Genomic DNA, 21,021 nt, shown 5'->3' with positions numbered 1-21,021 from the left:
AATAGGATGATTGAAAATGTGAGGGGCATCATTGGGGCTTTGACGCGTTTGCTTTATGACATTTTGTGTACGCGCCAAAGATCAGGACACCCCAAGCCAAACCATCCACCTTCGCGTTTATTATCAAATTATCAAATGGGCCTACAGTTGCCACAGTTGTTGGTCTTCACCTCATTCAAGCCTTCGTTTGCAAAACCATTTTGACGAATTCGCAGCTAATGCAACGCAGCAGCACGCCTATTAACATCGTACAAATACCAAATCCCTTCACTAGTGACTAGTTCATGATGGACGGACAAGGCAAACGACATGGGCATAATAAGGTGTTTTTCCTTGCTTGTGATAGCTGCAGACAACCCACCATCCACCACGCGACGGAGTGATTTGACATACATGACAAGTGAGGACGTTCTGTAACCAACTTAGCCAGGCTCGAAATACAATTTGAAAAGCAATAATCTCAGGCAGATACGATAAAACCTAACGGCTTATTGATAATGACATGGCAAACAAAAAATTATTGTTGTATGTAAAATTTGAAAGGATCACCACAGACTGCCACCATCTCGCCTTTCAATCTTAAATCAAAAACTCTGCTTGGCATCGATTCCATATGTGAGCTCTTATGATGTTCTATCTGCCGTCGCTTATTTTCCCAGAAATGTGGACTGCCCAACCTTCCAGCAGACTCAAATAAAGGATTCAATAATACCTTTGGGACACCGAGCAAGAACGAACAGTATCCCTGAAACGTCGGCAGCATCAAAGGAAGGATATGAAAAGTATATCGAATTTACAACGAGTGGATGGTATAAATGATATTGACCAAAGGGCTTCACTCCTGAGTTGCGAAAAGTGCCGGCCTCCATGATCCCTCCCAGTATCAAATTCAGTCGACCTCTAACCACAGTTAACGCCGTAACGCTCGTGGCGTTAGCTTCTTTCTTCTTCTCAGTTCTCTACTACGCCCTATCACCTTCCCCCCTTCTGCCTTTCGACACCCTTAGCTCTTATAATGCTGAATCAAATAAACCCAATGACGCACCTCGCGAAGCGTATGTGACTTTTCTGTCCAACGAAGACCCATATTACTTTCAATCTGCCCGACTTCTTGTGTACGCTCTCCAGCACGATCCTCTGACAGCCGACCCATCACGACCTGTCATTGTCTTAACCACACCTGGTGTACCAGCCTCATACTCTCGAAAACTTGAAGCGGAAGGGGCCATTGTGATTGAGAAACCTTTCATAACGTCTCTGCCTATGGTGCAGACGAACCCCCGCTGGAAAGACGTTTACACAAAACTATGGATCTTCAACATGACTTCCTACGATAGATTGGTCTATTATGACGCAGATCACCTCGTCCTTCGTCCAGTCGACTCTATCTGGGAAGCTGAAAACAGCTGGCCTGAGAGCGGTCTGGCTGCTCTAGGAAGCGGTGATGGAGGCTATGTCGAGGACTCGGATTACTTTTTAGCAGGATTCTTCCTCGCCATTCCCAAAGAGGAGATTATGGAGGGACTGTTAGCTGAAAGAGGCTATGATCCAGTCTTTCCTGAGCAAAACCTCATGAACAAGTACTTCAGCAGGGATGGACTTAGGCCATGGGCTCCTTTGAATCCTATGTGAGTTTGGCCCACCATCACCACGCACCCCACGGCCAAATTTGGGACGTAGTATAATATTTGCTAATAATAAGGTAGTCATGAACGCATCTCGCCAAAGTATGAACATGTCGAGCAAGGTGCTCACACGTAGGTTACATCCCACTTATGGAATGTTCATATGCTGACTTGGCTGGAAAGAATTCATGAAAAATGCTGGCAAGGATGGGTCGAAAGGAGGCTCGCAGAACTCTTCTATGAACGCCTCGGTCGCATGGAAGGATACTGGCTAGCCAAAGAATCCAGTGGGACAATTCCGACTCCTGATCCTCGTGGCTGATTATCCTCCGTTCATACGCTGGCATTAAACTTCATAATAATGCATGAAGTACGGTGATAGTATGTTACAGAACGTGGTTCGCGTACACAGTATTGTTACTTGTAAATATAAAATTGTCCTATGGTATTAGTCGTAATCAAACTCTTTGGTGACGCTTGTCTAGCCAATCCAAAATTTGGCAATCGCGCCAGCCAAATCTTTCGGACCCTTGCCCTTCTTTTTCTCTTTCCCATTCTTCGCTCCATTCTTTACCTCATCTACAGCTTGGATTGAACCCGTACTGTATCTTACTCGATGCCCCATACCTTGAACTTCCCCGCTTGAGCCCGGACTGGGTTTGGTATTGCCAGTGCTACCTGTTCCAGACGAGTAGGCACCCTCATTCGTATCCCTCTGTAAGCTGGTACTCGAAAGTCCAGACGGTTTCATGCCGGTATGTGGTAGGTTGATGTTCGACAAGGATCCCGACGGTTTGTCAATTGGTGAATTGGCGGCACTAGATGTACCACTCATTCCACCGGCAGAGCCTGCAACATCATATGAAATACTCCTCCCTTGACTACCCAGCCATGTGCTTTTACCTGCACTCCTTGATAATGGCGGTCCCTCTCGCGCTCTAGATCGTTGTTCTTGCACATACGATGTCGACTCCCCGGTCAACCCGTTAGGCAACGGAGTCTTGAGCTCCGCGCCTCGAACAGAATTTGAGTCTGCGTAGGCTGCATCGTCCCAGAAGACAGTCTGAGATCGCACGACTGACATTCGCTTCCCTCGTTGCGAGCCAATACCTGAATTGCCGTCTTGCGCTAACCCGTTAGGCGTTCTCAGATCGCTAGAAGTACGGTTAGAAGAATCCGTGTATATATTGAGAGGATCACCAATGGAAATAGGGCGTCGTCGGGTCGAAGTTTCACTAGCATATCGGCCTCCTTGGGTGCGATCGGACGAGGATGGAGGTAAAGAGGGTTGTACAAATCCTGATCCTGGGCGGTTTGATGAAGTCGAACTTCGACGAGAATCACCTGCAGCAGCGGGCATGACAGGAACAGGCAGAGCCACAGCAGGATACTGGGGAAAGGGTAAGGCAACCGAGCTGCGGGGAGACAGTGGGAATTGCATCGACGCATAGGGACCTGGCTGGCTGAAGAGGATGTCTGGAAGACGTGTTTCACCCATCACAAGCTTTTGAAACGCGAGAAGAGTGTAGTACGCGTCATTGCCAGCGTTGCCGATAGGCGCAAAAGGTTGGACAGGAATTTGAAGGGTTTGTAAAAGAGAGGCGAGGGATGTGAGAGGTTGTTGTCTATCTGGAGTGCCAGGTATTCCTTGAGCCTGTGCTCGCCGCAAAAAATTGTATTCGAGAGCAAGGACATCAAATTGCAAAACGTTGTTGGGTAAGGTCGAAGAGCTGGGCAACGGAAGAGGAACCGGTTCACCGACTGTCAACAAGATAAGGGCATTGGCGTGGCCGTCATTCTCCTGCGAAGCAAGAGCGTTGAGAGTCGCACTGAAGGACGTCAGCAATCGTCCTGCAGCAGGAGTAATATGGTATGAGTTTACTCTAAGATAGTCTCTACCCTTTTCTCGGCCACAAACTCGCTCTGACCGAAGGCATAAGCCCTTGGAAACGTTGGTGGGTTGTGATTCGCACGCTAGGGATGACAAGTCAGCCGTTTGACGGGATGATGATTAGCTTGTGAGACCCACCTTGTCGACCCATTCTTCGACGACATAATGCGATTTGCGGTAATTATCAGCTGGGACCGGCGGCCAGACGCCCTGAGAGGTCCTTTAGCTCCATGATCCTTTGTTTAGGTTACGGGCACGAGAGTACTCACCAGCGCCCGAAGATTTGCGCATCTCAACACTGCAAGCCCAATCTCCAATACGAGCCCCTTGTTACTTCCCTGTCCTGTGCTTCCAGAGTGTGTACGGCCTTGCCCAGGTATCAATCCATATGGCGGACCCCCTTTCTCCCACCAATTTGTCTTGACACATGCAAATGTATACCCTACACCATTGTCGCGGACGCCCACACCTCCTGTTTCTCTTTCTCCACTGGACCCGCCTGCGTAGAAGAGTTGTTCTATGACTGTAGCTTCGCCGGAGCGTACCCGTGAACGAAGATAGGACAGCTCAGCCGCCGGAAGTGAAGCTGCAAGTTTGCGGTAGCCGCTGAGATCTCGAACGGTGACGAGACGGCGAAGGGCTAGGTTGCGAGTCGGAACGGGGTTGAGAGGCAAGGTTGTCGGTGGGTCTTTGGAGAGTGACTCGCCAAAGCTGCAGGGACATTAGCTTGAGAAACCAAGATATTGGACTATGTAGGTGGGCGCACCGAGTCCGAATCATCCTGGCGAACAGTGCAATCTGCTCCCTCCTCACAGCCACATGAGGCTTACCCGTTTCACTATCTACGACAACTGATCCCTGAAGTCATTATAATGTCCACAGCAGTGTTATGGCAAGCACTCACCCATCACTTCCCAGCCAAATCCCAGGAATTCGTTAAAAGACACAAAGTACCCTCCCCATGACTTCTCCCACCAATCAGTATTTGTCGATTCGAAAAGACCTCTGAAACCAAAGTTAGCCACAACTTGATCCAATTCAGTATTGCATAGACCCACATATATGCAGCATAGATAGAGTGCAGGTCGACATCAAATTCGACCGCGTTACCATATTTTGTTGTGTCAGCCATGGCAGCAGTCGATGTTCACTGTAAATGTGATCAAATGAGCGTGGGAAAAGGCGGCGTCAAGATCGTCGCAGAGCTTGCTGCACTTGTCGCTTGGCAGCCTCGATGGGTATTATCTTCTATGGATTGGAAGGCCTTTTACACATGAAGATTATCGGATGGGTGGAAGAGACACGGGTTGAAAGTTGACCGATGTATACAGAAGTGACTTATGAACGGTGCACTGTCCGCGTGAGGGTAAGGGTGATTGGACCGGCGACCGAAAAGCGGGTTCGGGGACGGGTGACGGGCGGCGGGGGGATTTGAGATTGAAGTATAAGGAAGGTGGCGGCTGTATAGATGTGGCATGTATAACGTTAGCTGTGGCTGTCTAAATAGCTCAGGACGGGGAGGGCGAAAGGGCTTACCTACCGGTGAGAACGTCGCGTTGTTTCGCTGAGAAAGGACAACGCTAATAAAGAAAGGCACATTTCACGCCACCTCTTCCCAGATTCGGCCCCTCCACAACCACTTCCTTCCCAGATTCGACTCTCCATTCATCACCACTCCATGAATGTCACACTACGTCGCGACGATAATTTTACTAAACAAATTATAGCAGATATAAGTTAACGATCTTACCAGCAGCACTGCAAATTGATCTTTTCTATTCGCCTCATTCATCCTGGCCCTCGCTTACATCGCCTCTTCCAGGGAAATGCAGTAACCCCCGGCCTCCACCATCCAGGAGTCCTTACTTACATGCTATTAATGTATACTCCTGGCGTCTTCTTTTATTCGGGCTGCATATGGTACACATAGACAATCACATGAACTGTACGACCATGTAATGTATCTTATCTCACCGGGGCAATTACTTGAAATTATTCGAACTAAATAAACACAACACAAAGAAGGGTACAAACACAATAATCTCTCCTATAATACAGTTTCGATATATCTTGATTACTCTTGTTTCAAACGAGCCTCTAACTCTTTGACTCGATCCTGCAATGCTTTGTTCTTACTCTCCAAGTCTTTGACTCTATTACGCAAGCCTTGCTTGAGCTTTTCTGACCCTTGCAAAAGACGGTCCATGCGATACAGTTCGTCGTTGAGTTGCTCCATAGTAGATATGCTGGGAAGAAGCTTAGGATGAGGGGGTAGTGTGCCGGCGGGGGACGAGACAAAAGGATTAGACTATAAATGAGTTGATTGTCAGCCGGTGTCTGTCGAGTTAACGTGAATACTTGTCGCACGTCTATGTTCGCCTTCTTTGGCGTCCTAAGATCCTCATCCTCCTCTTCTCTATCTCTTTTCATACCCGTCATGACGCTGCTCAATCTCTCGTTGAATCCTAGAGTGGGAGTAGAGCTAATCGAATCTCGGGTCCCATGCTTCTTCACCGAGTTTTGGCTGCCCGCAATAGCTTCCCTCTCGAGACCATCGACATCTACAGCACCCCAATCAATATCATCTTCCACAGGAACAAGGTCATCCTCGTTGTCCGACAGAACGCTGGCAGCTTGTTTCCCCTTGCTCAAAGAATGTGGAGTATGAAGGCCGACCGAAGACGAGCTGTGTCCCACCGGAGTTTGGCCTAGGGCTTGACCGGTAGAGCCGCCGAATCGGGATCGACCAACGCATGGTGTTTCCGGAGCCTGATCGGATTTGGCGTTTTTATGAATCTCATCTTCCCACACGAAAAATTTGCACCTTTTAGGATCTTCCCGCGGAAGAGGGCAGACGTAGAAGGCTCTGTGCATAACCGTGTCAATTGCCATTATTCAACATAGCCAAACTTTCCGCCTACCTGTTGGGATTTTTGGTACTTGAGCTCACAAATCGTTTACATCTCCTGTTATGGCCCTGATTGAGGTCGTGTTAGGAAACAAAGGGAAGAAGAAAGTAAAGGAACGCACGGTACAAACCACGTTTCCATCTTCATCCTGCGAGGGTGTCGCAGCAGTTATCTGGATCCTGCGTGGGGTGGACACTCGAGTATTCCTCGCAGTATACGCTGGCATTTGCAGCTGTATATTTCTAAGAGGTAGATGAGAGAATCTTGAAGGAGATGGATGAATAGTAGGAATGGAGAGGCGGAAATGAGATATGGGTGATGTGCGACGTTCTTGTCTTTCAGGCACCGCCCAAGAAGTAAAACCTGAAACAATCATATTCCCAGTAATGTCTGGAAATATACCTGCAAAATGAATTTTGGGATAGTCTTTACAGCCAAATATTTGGGCCAAAATTCAACTCGGGCCGTCAAACTGCATCTGACGCGTCAGCATTCCCACTGCTACCCCAACAAACAACAACAGCAATAAAAACAACGAACCCAGAAGAAAGAACCCTCATGTCTTACTTGTTGCTCGCGTCTCAGCTTGAAATATTGTACTATACATTAACTTTGCCTATCAAGAAGTATTACCATTCTACATATAATAAATGGCAAAATCTACTACATATAGGTAAGTGAAGTAGAATTCCAAGCCTCAGGCCCACGGCCCATCGCCAACCAATAGCCTTCCATTCGCCCAAGCTTTTGTCGCCATACTTCTTTGACTTCCCTGTCAATATGGGGTAACCACATCTTGTCATGGAGGCTATTCCAAATTAGCTTGGGATGAATGGATTTTGCAATCTGGGCTTACACATGGATACCAGCTTCGAGGTCGACTTTCCTTGGGAAGGTTGTGACAAACCTAAAGCCCTTGTAAGTGATACGTAGACAAATTGAAACATGTCAAGGTACAACCCACATATGATTCAGAGGCCTCCACGGTCTGGGCCCATCCCTCCGGAAGTAATGATTCAACAAGTTCTACGATAACGCTGTCAGCAGTTGATCTGGCAGCTCGGATATTATGATAAAACCCTGACCAATCTCACCTGTTCAGGAAACCATGGGTCGAAATCCTTCTCCTGTAGCAACTCGTTGAAAGTCTTTTCATCCGGCCTAGCCAACATGAAACCACTATTGAAATAATTTTGATCCTCGATCGGCGTCGGATGGTCCCAGGCACTCTTACTCTCTCCACACGCAGCCATCCCGCTCTCCGGCCAGGCATTCGGATCATCCCAAATCCCAGTCAACGGCTTCACCATCAACTGGTCAGCATCAACAAAGAGAACGCGCTCATAGTCTGTAAGGTTGAAAATGAACAACTTGGTGTACACTTCAGCGTAGCGCGAGATTCCCTTTTCCGGAAGAGGGAGGTGGTCGATCAAAGGACGGGAGGCAATGATAGCTCCCTCTTCACGAAGCTGCTCGAGCTGCCATTCTGGGACACCTGGTGTGGTGATTACCACAAAATCTCTGGGGTGTGGGTCGAGTGTAAGGGGGTCATATTTGAGCTGAAACATGAGCCTGCGCACGGCGTTGAAATACCATGGTCTGGGATCATCGGAATGCGCGAGGAAGGTCACGTAGGCTTCTGCCGCTGGTGGCGGAGTTGGCGGGGCCGGCTCTACCGCCTCCATTGGAGATAGCTGGATGTGGAGGATATGGATCAGTAGTATGGCGATGATGCCGCTGGCAATCAGGCGCAACCATGTGTTCGCTATTCGGTAGGACACCGTCGCAGGGTAGGAGATAGGGGCAGGAAGGATGGATGAAGAGGTAGACGGGATGTTTGTCTCTTCACGATCTAGGATATTTTCCTCGGTGAGCTTTTCAGGAGACATCGCGGTGGAAATTAAGAGGACTATGCAGGAGATGGAGAGTTGTACTTTTATTGAGGATATGAACGACGCTGCGTCTTCTTCAAGAGTCGTTCGCGGTTCTCTGCTCCTCTTGCGAGCTATTTTAAATAGTAGCTGTGTCTGATAAAGCTGTAGGCAAAGGGTAACGGATAAACAATTGCGAAACGATCTTGTGTGAAAGAATTGTTTCCATGTATAGACATGGGCAAATGGAAGTTAAACGCTACTTTGTTTGACAACCTTTCTCCTTGCCAAGATGACGAGCTATAATGATGGCCGGTCTCCTTGTTGTACGGCTTTAGGTACAGATCTTCGCTCGGCATCTCATGACTACTTTTAGACTGCATAGTTCATCCCTTTGTGCTGTTTGGGAACGGGGGACAGTGAAAGGACGGTACGTCGGGGTACACACTCTCGTTTCATGATGCGAGAGATCGAAAAGAACAATGAACGCATAGGCATCCGGCGTTTGTTTTTGTCATTGAGTGATACTTGGCCATCGGCTGAGAGAGGATGCATGGCCAAAATCTGACAGTCATATCCCATATAAACACAACAACAAAAGATACCATCTGTGTCTTGATTCAAATGAATTTTGCCGAACCAAAACCCGAAACCTCAAGATCCAAAAACATGTCCAACGTTTTGCTGATAAGTCTCAAAGCTATCTATATCCTTTCTGCCGCAACAGCAAGTCACCAAACCCGCGCCCATCACTTTTGCGTCAGTTTCTTTGCTTCTTCTTGCCATCTATCAATCTCCTTTCGGATGGCATCTGTCCTTTGCTCGACTGAAGGATGTGTCGCCTTGGTCCAAAGTTTGAACGCAGCACCCGTGAGGGTGTTGTTATCGGCCTTGTCATCAGGTTGGATCTCGTGTAAGCTCGCGACAGAACTTTGGAAATGACCGATTGTTGCTCGTGGGTCATAACCTGCTCTCGCGAGTATCCTGGAAAAAAGCATGTCAGTCCATAAAAAGCAAAACATTTTGAAAACAAATTTATAACAAGATAACTCACCGTAAACCGGCAAGATCCGCTTCATACTCGTGCTTCCACTGGAACCCAATCTCTCCATACTTGTCCGCCAACTCTTCTGAGCTAGTTCTTCCCATATTGGCCAAAGCATCGTTGACTGTCGGTCCAAGGAAAACACTGTGGTAACCACACTTTAGCCCTGTTACATTCACGATAGATCTCCACTTACGTCAAAGGCCAGATAAAGGCTCGGATAAGATCCATACTAAATCCTAATACACTAGGCCAGAGGACTTGTTGCTGAGAAAGTGTTTCAAGGTGATGGCTCAGTAATAAATGGCCCATTTCGTGCGCCAAGATACAAGCAAGATGGAGATTTTGCTCTTCTGTGGGCTGGATGTGATGTTGCTGATTCTGATTGGAAGTGCGAGAGGTCGAGAATAAGCCAGAAAGGAAACCTGATTGAGGCGTTTCTATTTGGGGTGCAGATTGGGGTGTTGGTGAAGAATGACGAAGGATCTCGTCTAATAATCCCGTGTAGATGACGATACCGCCAGCCTTTTTACCGCCAAATCCATATGAAAACGCATTTTGCTCATCTTTTTGCAGCAACATGATGTTATACGGTGGCCCTACTTCAAGGTGCTCACGGCCAGTATTGGGCTCACCGCCAGGAAGAACAGAATGAAGGAGAGAGGAAACTCGAGGGCGAGGCTTGAATGGGTGATAGATAGGTGGCGGTAAGGGAAGAGCTGAGACATATTCGTTATGAGGTCTTTGCTCTGGAGGGATCAACTGGCATTCGGTAAGAGCGGCAGTTTCTAGCCGGTTGAGGACGCTTTGAACCCAGGCCCACCGCCAGTCATCGGTGGATACTATAGGTGGAGCTGGGCGTTCGGGAGTAGTGAGAAGGTTGATGACACTTCGGTACCAATTTCCACCGGCGAGACTTGTCGAAATGGCATCCTCTTCTTCTGGTGTGAGCAAGATTAATCTCCATCTGCCAGTAAGAGGTACTCTTTCCAGACCGGCAATGTATGCGCCACAGATTAAGAGGAATGGCAGGAAAAAAACGGTAGCGACAAACCAACGGCCCCATTGGAAGCAATCTTTGAAAGTTTTTAAACCAAGCCAATATCGCCTGAGGGAATCAACTTCTGCCTGCTGCTTTGATTCAAGTCTGTTGTAGTAGTTTTCAGCAGAAGATGGAAGAGGGGGAATAATATAATATCTCCGGCGGATTACAAAAGCTACCTTTCGTCGATTGCCGTGGAAATGTTCCATAAGCATTTTTGGAGTGACGTCAAACTGGATGTCTGGGTCCTGGGATGGACGTCGAAATTTTCGGGGAGGAAGAGGCATTGAGTAGGCAACGCGTCCATCTGGCAGAGTCAAGCCACCAAGTTTGTCTGGTTGGGAATCAATCAACGCATTTGCCTCTTCAGGTTTTAGCTTAATGCTCTTTTCCCCTTCACACCACATTTTGAAAAATTCTTCTGCCTTTGGGCTCACTGTTGGACATTCCACGCCGGACTCTATCCATCTACCTAGACGAATCATCTTAAAGGCTGCGATCGTACCTATGGGGAGGAAGGAGATGATAATGCGAGAGAATGCAGTGGCAGCGGTCAAGATGGAAGCTCCCTAATATGTATATGTTAGCGACGTGGCAAAAAGCTTGGAAGGTGGCGACATGCCTTTACGACAGATATTCCAACCGGTATTAGAGGTATAGCTTCGCGTCTGGCAGAAGTGTGGAATGATGGAGGATGACCGAGACGCTCGGTGATGCGATACCGAGCATGTCCGAGATGTTGAAAAGTTGCCAAAGTTTTTGGTGAAGAAAGCAAAGGGGAGGAAGCATCGTAGACCTTGTTCTTTCCCTTTCCGTGTGATGTGCTAAATGTGAAGCGAGGAGAATAGAGTGATTGGAAGGGGCGGGAGTGGTGAGAGAAGGATAAAGTTGGGATGCGAGATGGGGTAATGGTTGGCGTTGCTGTGAGTGATGACTTTATGAGTGGTGTAGGCAGGCGTTTAGTCCTTGAAAGAGAGATCATGGCTGTGTTATGGGGAGTGGGCAGTGGATTGAGCGGCCCTCTGTAGAACGAGTAGAACAACGAAGGGCGATAACTGAATACCTCGCTGCGAACGTTCTCGGCATCACTTCTGCTCATCGGCCATGTCGAGTCACGTGACGACGCACAACAACAACAAATCCGTCAATTTACAACTCCATACAGTATACCACAGCATCCATATGAAGCCCCATCCCCTGCACACCACAAATCACCTCAGAGACCTTACTCCCCAAGAAGCACAGCAGCTCACCGCTTTTATCGACAAAAGAAAGTGGTTTGAGCACAGACTAGACGTGAGTTCGTACTATTTCCTCCATAACGCTTACACTTCGTTGTCTAGTCCCTCGAGCACATCCCTCCTGTCTATCCCTTTATTCACCCAGTGCTGGAACAAATACCGGAAAATGCCAACCAATGTGACTTGCAATTTATGCGTAGCGGCGAAGCAGATTCTCAATGGCAGCTGCCCGATCAAGACCAAGTGAAGGCTTGGAAACGCGAAAGAGACGAGATTGAGGAACAAGTGCTAGAGTTTGACGGTGGAGATCTGAAGAGAATGAAGAAGATGACTCGAGGTGAGCTATATAAAGGTGTTGATATGCCTTCTTCAGCTGACAAGAGTGCCAGCGGCTACATTACTTCCCCTGACACCGCCATCGACACACCTCGTGTCCATCACTCTAGACCTTATCGTCTTGATAGACCGTATCTTATCTTTATTACGGCGGCGCGGCCAGATCCTCGATTTGGTGATGCTTCGACTTCAATGGGATCAGGTTCGGTGGCAGGTGATGAGTGAATCAAAAGGGCTACTAAATGAAGTGGACTCTGTGGTCCGAGACAAGGCTAGATGGTCTCCTGCAGAAGTCGACGTGACGTCTCGTGGCTCGCCACGGTATTTTCCACGATCACCAAGCTGTCGTGGAAGCGTCACACCTGTGACGCCCAAATCTAGTACGCCACGTACCGACACACTTGCATCCGACCTTGCATCTGCCCATCTCGGGAGTTCTCCCCAACACAAACAAGCATCCGAAAGCGCCGTACAAACAGCATCCCCTGCCAGGCATCTCAGTACACCCGATAGGTCTCTGCATATCCCCCTCCTTCATTCACAACTTGTCAACTTGCGGATACGTCACAAGAATATTACCTCTACCCATCTGGCTCGTAGCGGAGCGATCCTTGATCGCATGATAGACGTCGCATCGCACCTACAAAATTTAGGTGATGTGAATGGCCCTTGCACAAAAAATGAGTCTCTGGAGGGAGGTGCTGTGCCCTATCAGCTTTTGGATCTGCAGGATGAACTTGATGCTTCGGTAGAAGAGTTAGGCAGAAGGGTGGCGTGGTGTGGAGAGCTTGAAGAACATTGGAAATTGTACGTCATCGGCTTGCATGTTCTGGTGAATCGACTGATGTGTGCTTTATTAGGTCCGAAGCCCATTACTCTTCCTCTTTTCAAGCTCATCAACTCGGCTTGGAACTGCTTGACAACTTGCACCAGGCCCTATCGAAACCAGCCACCAGCAAACGACACCAACAACTCTCCGAATTACTTGGAAAAGCTCAATCATGTCTCCCAACCCCAATCACAGACTCATTTTCTCGACCATTTTACCCTGCTTACCCCGAAAACGATGAATATAACCAACACGCCAAGGGCGCTTTGATCAAAGCTCATACGAATGCTTCTGATATTATCAAAAAGGGGAAAGAAGGGGTGGACTGGTATTCGCGTCTATTGAGCGCCCGAGAAAAAGTCCTTGGCAAACACTCGGAGATTAAGGAACTTGAAGAAAATATACGGCAGCTGCTAGAGTTTCTTGAAAGGGGCGAAAATAGAATTGAACGGCCTGATATGTCCAGCCGACACTGTCTGGATGGCAACTTTGAGCACTGGATCAACACTGTACCTTCAAAATCAGCCATGACGCTCCAGTACGTCGAGCAATCAGAATCGGTCTGCAATCGCTCCACCCTTTTGGCATTACAATACCGAAACCTGCTTAAAACGCCTCCTCGATTTATCCGAGAACAAGCATGGTGGCAAACGGATTTGATCAACTACGATCTGGCAGATCAGGTGGATACAGACTTGAACCGACTGCTTGAGTTGAGGCAGCAGACGTTGGCGGCCGTGCAAGCTGCAAAAGAGGATATCGAGATTCTTGAAAAGGCACAACAAGCTTTCATAGGTGCATCACTTGTTCGCAATGAAGGTTTGTTCATCCAAAGGCAGTTGGAAACGCTCATCCAAAAAATTGCCTATCCGTCTTCTCAATGCGTTGAAAGAAATCACGGGGAGCTGAACCGCACCATAACTCAACTTGCTCGCCGTATCGAGCAGCAAGTCACGACTCCGTTTTCCTCTTTCAAAGGTTTAATCAAGTGTTACCAACGTCATTTACCAACCCTTTGTCAATTCCTTTTGTCCGCTATATCAGACGTGACAAATCTGCCTTCCCAGCTGTCTAGATCCATGGACCTCCTGGAACGAGTACAGAACCAAACCACCATCGTTGAAAGTGTGGAAGCAGAAGCACAGAAGATGATCGTGAACGTTATTGTCATCCGGGAAGAAGCCGAGCAAATGACTGGACGCGAAGATGTCATTGATGTTTTGGACAGTCTGTTAGCAAAGGTCGAAGAACTGGACGAAGAGGCGAGATCGTGGGAATCCAAGTTATCACAACGCATTCCCTTCCTTGCATCTGAAACCAACGGACTCCCGTCATCAAACGACTTGTACACCGTACCTACCGCACCCATGATGTCTTCTCTGTCCCGCTCCAAAGCTCCTCAGCAAACATCCACCGTCGGATTGGCCATCGATGATACCAACTCGGCTGCTCTTGACTTGGCGTCAGTCGACCAGTCTGTCAGGGGAGCGGTTAATGATCAAGTCTTGGCTGTGGGGTCTCACATCGCACATTGCAAGTCCGTCTGTCGGTCAGCTATGCTTGATGTATGGGAGAACCGATGTCAGGGAAGGGTTACAGCTTTAGAAAAGGGTATATCCTCATGGCTAGATCTTTGTGAAAAGACAAGGAACATCCTCGACGATATGGCCGGTCGAGTTAATGTCCAGACTCCCTCCTATGGGCTTGCCCAGGTCGCAGTACAAGAAGTAGAAGACACTCTGGCATCATTGAAGAAATACATCACCGAGCACGAGAGGATTTTACAAGCACATCTGGCGGGGGTGGAGGATATATTCAACGCTTTGCCGAGATGGTGCGGGGAGGAGGAGGAAGAGAGCCAGGGTAGATGTCAGAGGTGGGAAATATCAAAAAGGATATCCAAAGATGTCGTAGAAGATGCGTTGGGAAAGGCTGGGGATATCGTAGCGGCAGGAGAGGCTCTTTTGGCCAAGATCAAATGCCAAACAGAGGATATACATAATCAACAGCAAGCACTTCCTGACACTCCTACACCTCTGACAAATACTCCCGACGTCCTTGGGCCTTCTGTGATTGCTGATGACACATCGTCAAGCCCCTTTGAAACTCTAAAAGATGATCTTGATCTTTTGGAGCAGCTGCGCAAGCAATTGGACGATTTGAAGGTCGAAGAACTGGTGAACCCGATCACATCGAAATCGTCATGGACTTCCACATCCCGACAGCTTCCTGCCCAAGCGATGGCGGAACGTATAGCTAAAGTTCTGGGTGATATATCCGAGAGCGTACGATTGCTTTCCAATCCGTCTTCACATGTTACTCTAACAGAAGCCGAAAGCCTCAAACAATCCTTGACATCACAGAAAGCTTTGATGCCTCGGCTTGAACAACTGGCTCAAATCGATGGTGCTGTTAAAGCTTGTGATGATGCGCATAGCCAGTTGCTTGACATAATCGACAACTACGCGGAGCAAAAAGGACCGCTACAGGACGCTGCACGAGACGCCCAACAAGCTCTTGACTATGTTTTGGAGTGCTCCATGCCGGTGAATGACGACAGCAGAGTGTGCAGAGAAGTTAAGCGTCTGAGAGACACAATGAAAGACCTAGAGATGTTGGTGGAAGAATGTCTAGATCCTGAAAAGTTAAAAGAGGAGGATGTTCAGGATGCTATATCAGATATTTCAAGATCAGAAAGTGCACTGTCCTTCGCCTCGACAGTTCAGCCTTTTAACCCGAACGCATCAGTCTCAAAACTTCCCCGACTCTCCAGCTCCTTGTTCAAACCCTCACCTCGCTCAACGTCCAATCCGCAACGTACGCCTCTCCGCTCATCTTCTGGCATACTCGCACATCAGGGGAAGAATGGATATCGCGTAGTATCAGATACGCCTACCTACGTGCTAGCAAACAAGTCACAGAGTATTGTAGATCTCCATCCACCCCTCTCTTTGGCCGGTCCTACCGCCACACCGTGTGCCACCCCTACGCTGCCAGGTTCCGACCCTCGCGCTCGCAAGTCATCGATACCTCGACGATCAAGAATATCAAATGCGTCATCTATAGCCTCCTCATCGGCAGCTACACCGCAATTTGCTAAGGCTATACCAAAATTGAGAAGGACCAGTCATCTAGTACCTTCCATCCAATCGAAAGTGAAGAAGGAGTATGTTCCCAATCCCAAAAGCAAGCTCGATGTAGCTATAGGAAAAGTCATCAATAAGCTTGATGTGAGTGGCGTCTTTCATAATGAGGACGACAGCTGAACAACAATCATCATCTCTAGATCGATGTCCCAGTACGGCCGGTGAACCAGGACATCATAGGAAGCATTGCCGAATGGCAAGATTTATCAGGACAGTATTGGATTGGGTCCGAAGGGAAGGCAAAGTTATGCTTTTGTAGAATTCTGAGGTCGAGGACCGTAATGGTCCGAGTCGGAGGGGGTTGGGTTGAATTATCAAAGTAAGCGTATGCATTAGCGCCTTTGACGGCACGCTCACTTTTTGTTACTAGGTACTTGCTGGACCATTTCACCGAAATGATGGGTAGTTTCCCTCGGCAAACAACTGCTGTGCCAAGTCTGCGTCGCTCCTACTCATCAACCATTTCCCTTTTCAATATGAATTCGCCAGTCCCAATAACCTCAGCTTCACTCATATCCCGCTCTGCCCTGTCGTCGCTTCCTATGGATGAATCGATGGATCCAAAATCGGCGATGCACATCTCCAAAAATAATCAAATGACTCCCTTGCGTCGAGCTGTTCCCCTTGCACAGACGCCAGAACAATTTCTGTCCCCACAAAAAGCTCAAGGTAGTTTAGAACCTGTTCCCTCTACTCCTCGGACTCCCAACTCCACAGGGCGAAATGCGAGCTTCTCAAGCACATCACCCCACTCACCCTCTGTGACTCTCCCGTCAGGTGTTGGAAGCCCATTTCTGGCCTTCCAATTCATGCGTAAAGCAGCCGATAGCCCCAATGCGCGAGAGAAAGAAAAAGAAATGTTTGGCGCGAAGCGATCAAGCCCTATTAAGGAAAAATCCAAAAGAAACCTAATGGTGTAATGGTCGGACAACTCAAGCAACAATTTTAGGAGAGAAAAAAGATCTTCATAGAGCATTTTTTCGTATTCTTGTCACGTCAATCTGTCTCATTATGAACATAAGGATCTTGATACACCTTACAAAGTAAGGCCAAAAACAAGTATTGTATACTACATTACATTCATGCTTGCCTGCTTAGGCATTGAACTATGCAAAGCTAAAAACTTGCGACGATTCTGTACAACAAACAAACTGAAGACAATACAGCAAATCACGCAAGTAGCAGTAGGCTTGCCTCTCATGCACATATCAAAATCCAATACCCCCAATTTGCGAGCTTAAGCTCGTATCAATGATTTCTGATTGGTTTTCGGGACTCTCATCCACAATGTTGTACTTTCTTTTCTTCGCTTTCCCAGCCTTCTTCTCTTTGAGAGCCGCAATGCTATCTCTCAACCTCCTATTTGTCATCTTCATCTGATGAAGCTCATACTGCCACGAAGAGTCTCTCCCAGTCTCCAGCTCTTCAAAAATATTGTCGTTGGGTAGATGGACGAGGGGGCGGGCTTGAGTGAGTGAAGCGATTGAGGGGGGCTGGACGGAGCGTTGATGCGAAGGGGAGGATGACAGCAATTTGACCTGGACGAAAATATCGGTAATCTTGACCGGGTAGGTCGAAGCTCCGTTTGGTGTGCCAATAAAATTGACTGAAGCCGATTCGTCATTATTTGAGTAAGAAATGGGCGATTGCTTGTCTTTAGCTTGCCCTGGAGCGTAAAAGACCAGAATCACGTCGACAGGCTGGCCAGAACGATGTACCATCTTTTGCCGAATAGACAACGCGCCCCGGTGGGTACTGTCATGTATGGTTTGATAGATTGCCTTGGCAACAGGAGCGATATCGGGAGCTGAAGCATAGTTATTAATGAGATGTTCGCCAGACGGAGGGGTATTTTGGCCACCAGGCAAAAGAGAAAATAAGTTTCTACCCAGAATCTCTTCAGCTTGGTAGCCCAAGACCTTGTCAACGCCAAAAGTGAGATTTAGGAGTAAACCTTGGAATGAAATCTTGGCCCAGAACTCCGTTTTGGCGAGCCCACCGTGCTCTGCTACCTTGCCCCAGCTCAAAGTGGGCATGTTCCTCACTCTCCCAGAAAGGATGACAGCCTTCCGACCTTTGCCAGCTTCCACGACAAGCCGTCCCATACTTTCCACCCACACGTACCCAAAGTTCTTCGTGCGGATGCGAAAGGTGAAATGAACAGGTTTTGGTTGCTGCTCCTCCCCAATCGTTTGTGTGGAATCTTTTAGGGCACGGATGACGGGCACGATATCAGACGGATGTGCGAATTCGGAGATGTTTTTGTTCAACAGATCTTCAGGCTCATACCCTAAAGAACGTCGAATGGAAGATGAAGCGTACTGAAAGAAACCCTTGAGTGATAAGGCATGTATGAAGTCTAAATTGTGTTAGCCTTGTACATTGACGGCAACATGTGACACAATACTTACCATCCGTATTATCCAGAATCATCTTAAACCACTCCATTCGTGCCCCCTCTTCCGTACCCGCCGCGAGTGCCTTCGTCCTACTGCCCATAATGTCCAGCACGGCTGTACTCAGGCCTGCTATGGCAGCACCTTTTCCATCAAGCTGTAGAGGTTTTTCAGGTGGGATGGAATATGTGTAGTCCACTGAATAGTTCCCATCTTGCATATTACGGAGGATTTTGTTTGGCTGTTCAACCAAGTCAATTTGGAAGCCCACATGGTAGACGATGTCAGGACCGTCCCACGGTATAGGCACAACAGTGACAAGGTTGATGAAAGGTTCGCCATTCCGTCGATAATTGATAAGAGAGGTTTGACATTCCTTTCCAGCCTCGAGAGATCGTTTGAGGAGATAGACAGCCTCATTATCCGTATATTCACGTTTGGAGCCTTTGGTCACTTCTCCATCGGGACTTTGGAGGAATCGGCAGTTACGGCCGAGAAGTTGGGGAAGCTCGTAACCAGTCAACCTGGTGAAATTCGGACTAGCGTAGACAATGGGAGAGTCATATCTCCTTATATCCTGGAGACTACATCAGCGTCAAGTAATTATCAAATGACGCAAATATCTCACCACCACTACGAAACTACAACTCAGGTCGACAGGTCCAATCACCATGCTGGGATTCTTTCTGGCTGCTACTCTTCCCAATATACCAAGCATATCAAAGCCGGTAGTGGAATACAAACCTGGGCCATCTTGTAAAGCTTGTTGGGCGGGAGATAGTAGTGGGTGCTGTAGAAGGGCTCGGCCATCGGCTGAATGTACATACGAAGTCGTAGATGACAATGTAAAGTTCATCTCACGACGGTGTGGGTTTGGATTAGATACAGAGGCGGCACTGGAGAAGTCAATTTGATGGGGAAGTCGATGATCCGAGATATTTTGATCATAGGAAGGGCGCTGAGGAAGGATAGCCGAGGTGGACATCATGTTAGGGGCGTGCGTTTGATCGTGAGACGGACGGGGGGATGGCGCCCGATGTGATGAAGGCGATGTATGTGGCTGTAGATGAGGGTTACCAGGCGAGCTAAAGTGATTACTGGAAGGTGGGCCGGGACCATAAATCGGCCCTGAAATGGCCGCATATTGGTGGGGGCTGTTCATCGCAATATCTCTGCTTCCCACCTCCCCACCACCTGACTCGTTTTCCTGCTGCATATGCTGGCCTTGTTGTAAATTATACTGACCACCATAATAACCATTAGACGGAAAAGATTGGATTCCTTGACCATAAACGGCAGGATTCAAATTAGGGTTGACGTAAACCGTTCCCATCTGAGCCATAGCCATTCCTACACCTACACCCATACTTAATCCGTTCTGCTTCATTTGAGCTTGATCCCACCTGTTCCAACCAGCGTTTTCATTTGAGCCAAAGGGCCGCCCCTGATCTGGAGCCATGGTCCAAGCTGGCCCTCCTACACACGCTGCGCGTGCGAACAAGCCTCCTGGCGCAGTTTGAGAAGCATCAGAGCTCTGAACAGAGGTGTTTGAATACTCAGTCCAAGCTTGACTACCAGCTGGAGGAGCTCCTGGCGCACGATTTGTCGGAAAGGAAGGAACCTGAAAGCGTACATCCCTCGGAAATTTGGACAGGTCAAGAGACAAACCACTGTCGCCATCGTCTGACGGCCTCATGTCGCCACTGGTTCTACGAAGCGGTTCTGGATGCGATGGCTGGACCGAACTACCCGGTGTCAGATTTGAGTGGCTATGTGAGGAACTGGAGGCTGGAGATTTGCCTTTGAACAGCTGGTCCGCGGGAGTGTGGGGAGAGGATATTTGAGGTGATGGATGATGCGAATATTGTTGAGAAGCATAGGGATGAAATTGGAAATTTGGTGAAGTATATGCTTGACTCTGCCGCGGGGAGGAGTCTATAGCGTACTGCTGTGATGTAGAGAACTGACTTGGCCTTACGATTCGTGGTTGAGGCGCTTGAAAATTGATTGCTGACGATGAGGCTTGAGAGAGAGCAATTCCTTGTGCAAAAGACTGATACTGATCTCCAGGACAGCTGCTAGGCTCGACGCTAGGGGTTGCCATGCTATGACCGCTTACCCGTCCTGGTTGGCCATTCTCCAAGCTACTCAGCGAGCGATGCGGCCCCAACGAATTGCCTTGAACTCCAGGAGGAGTTTGGAAATTCATAAAACTTGACCAGTCTAGAGGCGACTGGGTAGACTACAGTTGGAGTCAATCTAAGCGATGCGCTTCCAGAAAGCCACCAAACAGACAACACTCACGCTGACAACACTATTTGTAGGTCTTAACTCAGGTCTGTTAAATTGATCACCGGGTGGAAGGGTATTGTGTGACTGCGGAGAAGTGAGGTTTGTTGACATGACGTGATTCACCGCGAAGAGAACGGGTGGAGAAATGAGTCTTTCTGGAAGAGAATGAGACGGGATGGAAGTAGGAGATTGTGTGAGAGATGGCAAGATGGATTGAAAGGGGAGATGTACGCGCTACTAGTAATGACAAAAAAAGGGTTGAGGATGGAGATGGGGTGTTCGCGGTGACGGTGAGAGGCGACGATAAAGTCACCGGAGAAAACTCTCAACAAGCTCCGAACGTGAATCACCGTCCGACTACTAATAATAATAATGCCCTACTTCTCAACAACCCAAGC

The 21,021-nt window shown here is 48.2% G+C and overlaps 7 protein-coding genes across 7 annotated transcripts; 2 read left to right on the top strand and 5 right to left on the bottom strand.

Moving 5' to 3' along the window:
* Nucleotides 1-867: 867 nt before the first annotated feature.
* Nucleotides 868-1,947, top strand: CNBI2450 (hypothetical protein; the record flags this gene model as incomplete). Its single annotated transcript, XM_768538.1, has 3 exons — nucleotides 868-1,628; nucleotides 1,707-1,757; nucleotides 1,809-1,947. 3 exons carry the CDS (start codon nucleotides 868-870, stop codon nucleotides 1,945-1,947), a joined length of 951 nt encoding a protein of 316 aa, XP_773631.1.
* Nucleotides 1,948-2,106: 159 nt separating this feature from the next.
* Nucleotides 2,107-4,648, bottom strand: CNBI2440 (hypothetical protein; the record flags this gene model as incomplete). Its single annotated transcript, XM_768537.1, has 7 exons — nucleotides 2,107-3,454; nucleotides 3,508-3,599; nucleotides 3,655-3,726; nucleotides 3,786-4,227; nucleotides 4,283-4,367; nucleotides 4,421-4,521; nucleotides 4,575-4,648. The coding sequence occupies 7 exons, from the start codon at nucleotides 4,646-4,648 to the stop codon at nucleotides 2,107-2,109; spliced, it is 2,214 nt and encodes a 737-aa protein (XP_773630.1).
* Nucleotides 4,649-5,590: 942 nt separating this feature from the next.
* Nucleotides 5,591-6,408, bottom strand: CNBI2430 (hypothetical protein; the record flags this gene model as incomplete). Its single annotated transcript, XM_768536.1, has 2 exons — nucleotides 5,591-5,824; nucleotides 5,884-6,408. The coding sequence occupies 2 exons, from the start codon at nucleotides 6,406-6,408 to the stop codon at nucleotides 5,591-5,593; spliced, it is 759 nt and encodes a 252-aa protein (XP_773629.1).
* Nucleotides 6,409-7,088: 680 nt separating this feature from the next.
* On the bottom strand, nucleotides 7,089-8,314 carry CNBI2420 (hypothetical protein; the record flags this gene model as incomplete). The annotated part of the gene is made up of 4 exons (XM_768535.1): nucleotides 7,089-7,233; nucleotides 7,282-7,332; nucleotides 7,390-7,451; nucleotides 7,520-8,314. The coding sequence occupies 4 exons, from the start codon at nucleotides 8,312-8,314 to the stop codon at nucleotides 7,089-7,091; spliced, it is 1,053 nt and encodes a 350-aa protein (XP_773628.1).
* Nucleotides 8,315-9,045: 731 nt separating this feature from the next.
* CNBI2410 (hypothetical protein) lies at nucleotides 9,046-11,365 on the bottom strand (the record flags this gene model as incomplete). Its single annotated transcript, XM_768534.1, has 4 exons — nucleotides 9,046-9,280; nucleotides 9,351-9,485; nucleotides 9,538-10,952; nucleotides 11,006-11,365. 4 exons carry the CDS (start codon nucleotides 11,363-11,365, stop codon nucleotides 9,046-9,048), a joined length of 2,145 nt encoding a protein of 714 aa, XP_773627.1.
* A 200-nt stretch (nucleotides 11,366-11,565) lies between these two features.
* CNBI2400 (hypothetical protein) lies at nucleotides 11,566-16,855 on the top strand (the record flags this gene model as incomplete). Its single annotated transcript, XM_768533.1, has 8 exons — nucleotides 11,566-11,679; nucleotides 11,727-11,961; nucleotides 12,014-12,767; nucleotides 12,821-13,819; nucleotides 13,865-14,623; nucleotides 14,684-16,019; nucleotides 16,076-16,254; nucleotides 16,306-16,855. 8 exons carry the CDS (start codon nucleotides 11,566-11,568, stop codon nucleotides 16,853-16,855), a joined length of 4,926 nt encoding a protein of 1,641 aa, XP_773626.1.
* Nucleotides 16,856-17,143: 288 nt separating this feature from the next.
* CNBI2390 (hypothetical protein) lies at nucleotides 17,144-20,540 on the bottom strand (the record flags this gene model as incomplete). The annotated part of the gene is made up of 3 exons (XM_768532.1): nucleotides 17,144-18,294; nucleotides 18,347-18,908; nucleotides 18,960-20,540. The coding sequence occupies 3 exons, from the start codon at nucleotides 20,538-20,540 to the stop codon at nucleotides 17,144-17,146; spliced, it is 3,294 nt and encodes a 1,097-aa protein (XP_773625.1).
* Between the last annotated feature and the right edge of the window lie 481 nt (nucleotides 20,541-21,021).

The sequence above is a fragment of the Cryptococcus neoformans genome, chromosome 9 (genome assembly GCF_000149385.1).
Source record: "Cryptococcus neoformans var. neoformans B-3501A chromosome 9, whole genome shotgun sequence".
NCBI lineage: Eukaryota > Fungi > Basidiomycota > Tremellomycetes > Tremellales > Cryptococcaceae > Cryptococcus > Cryptococcus deneoformans.
This window is presented reverse-complemented; position numbering and strand designations above follow the sequence as displayed.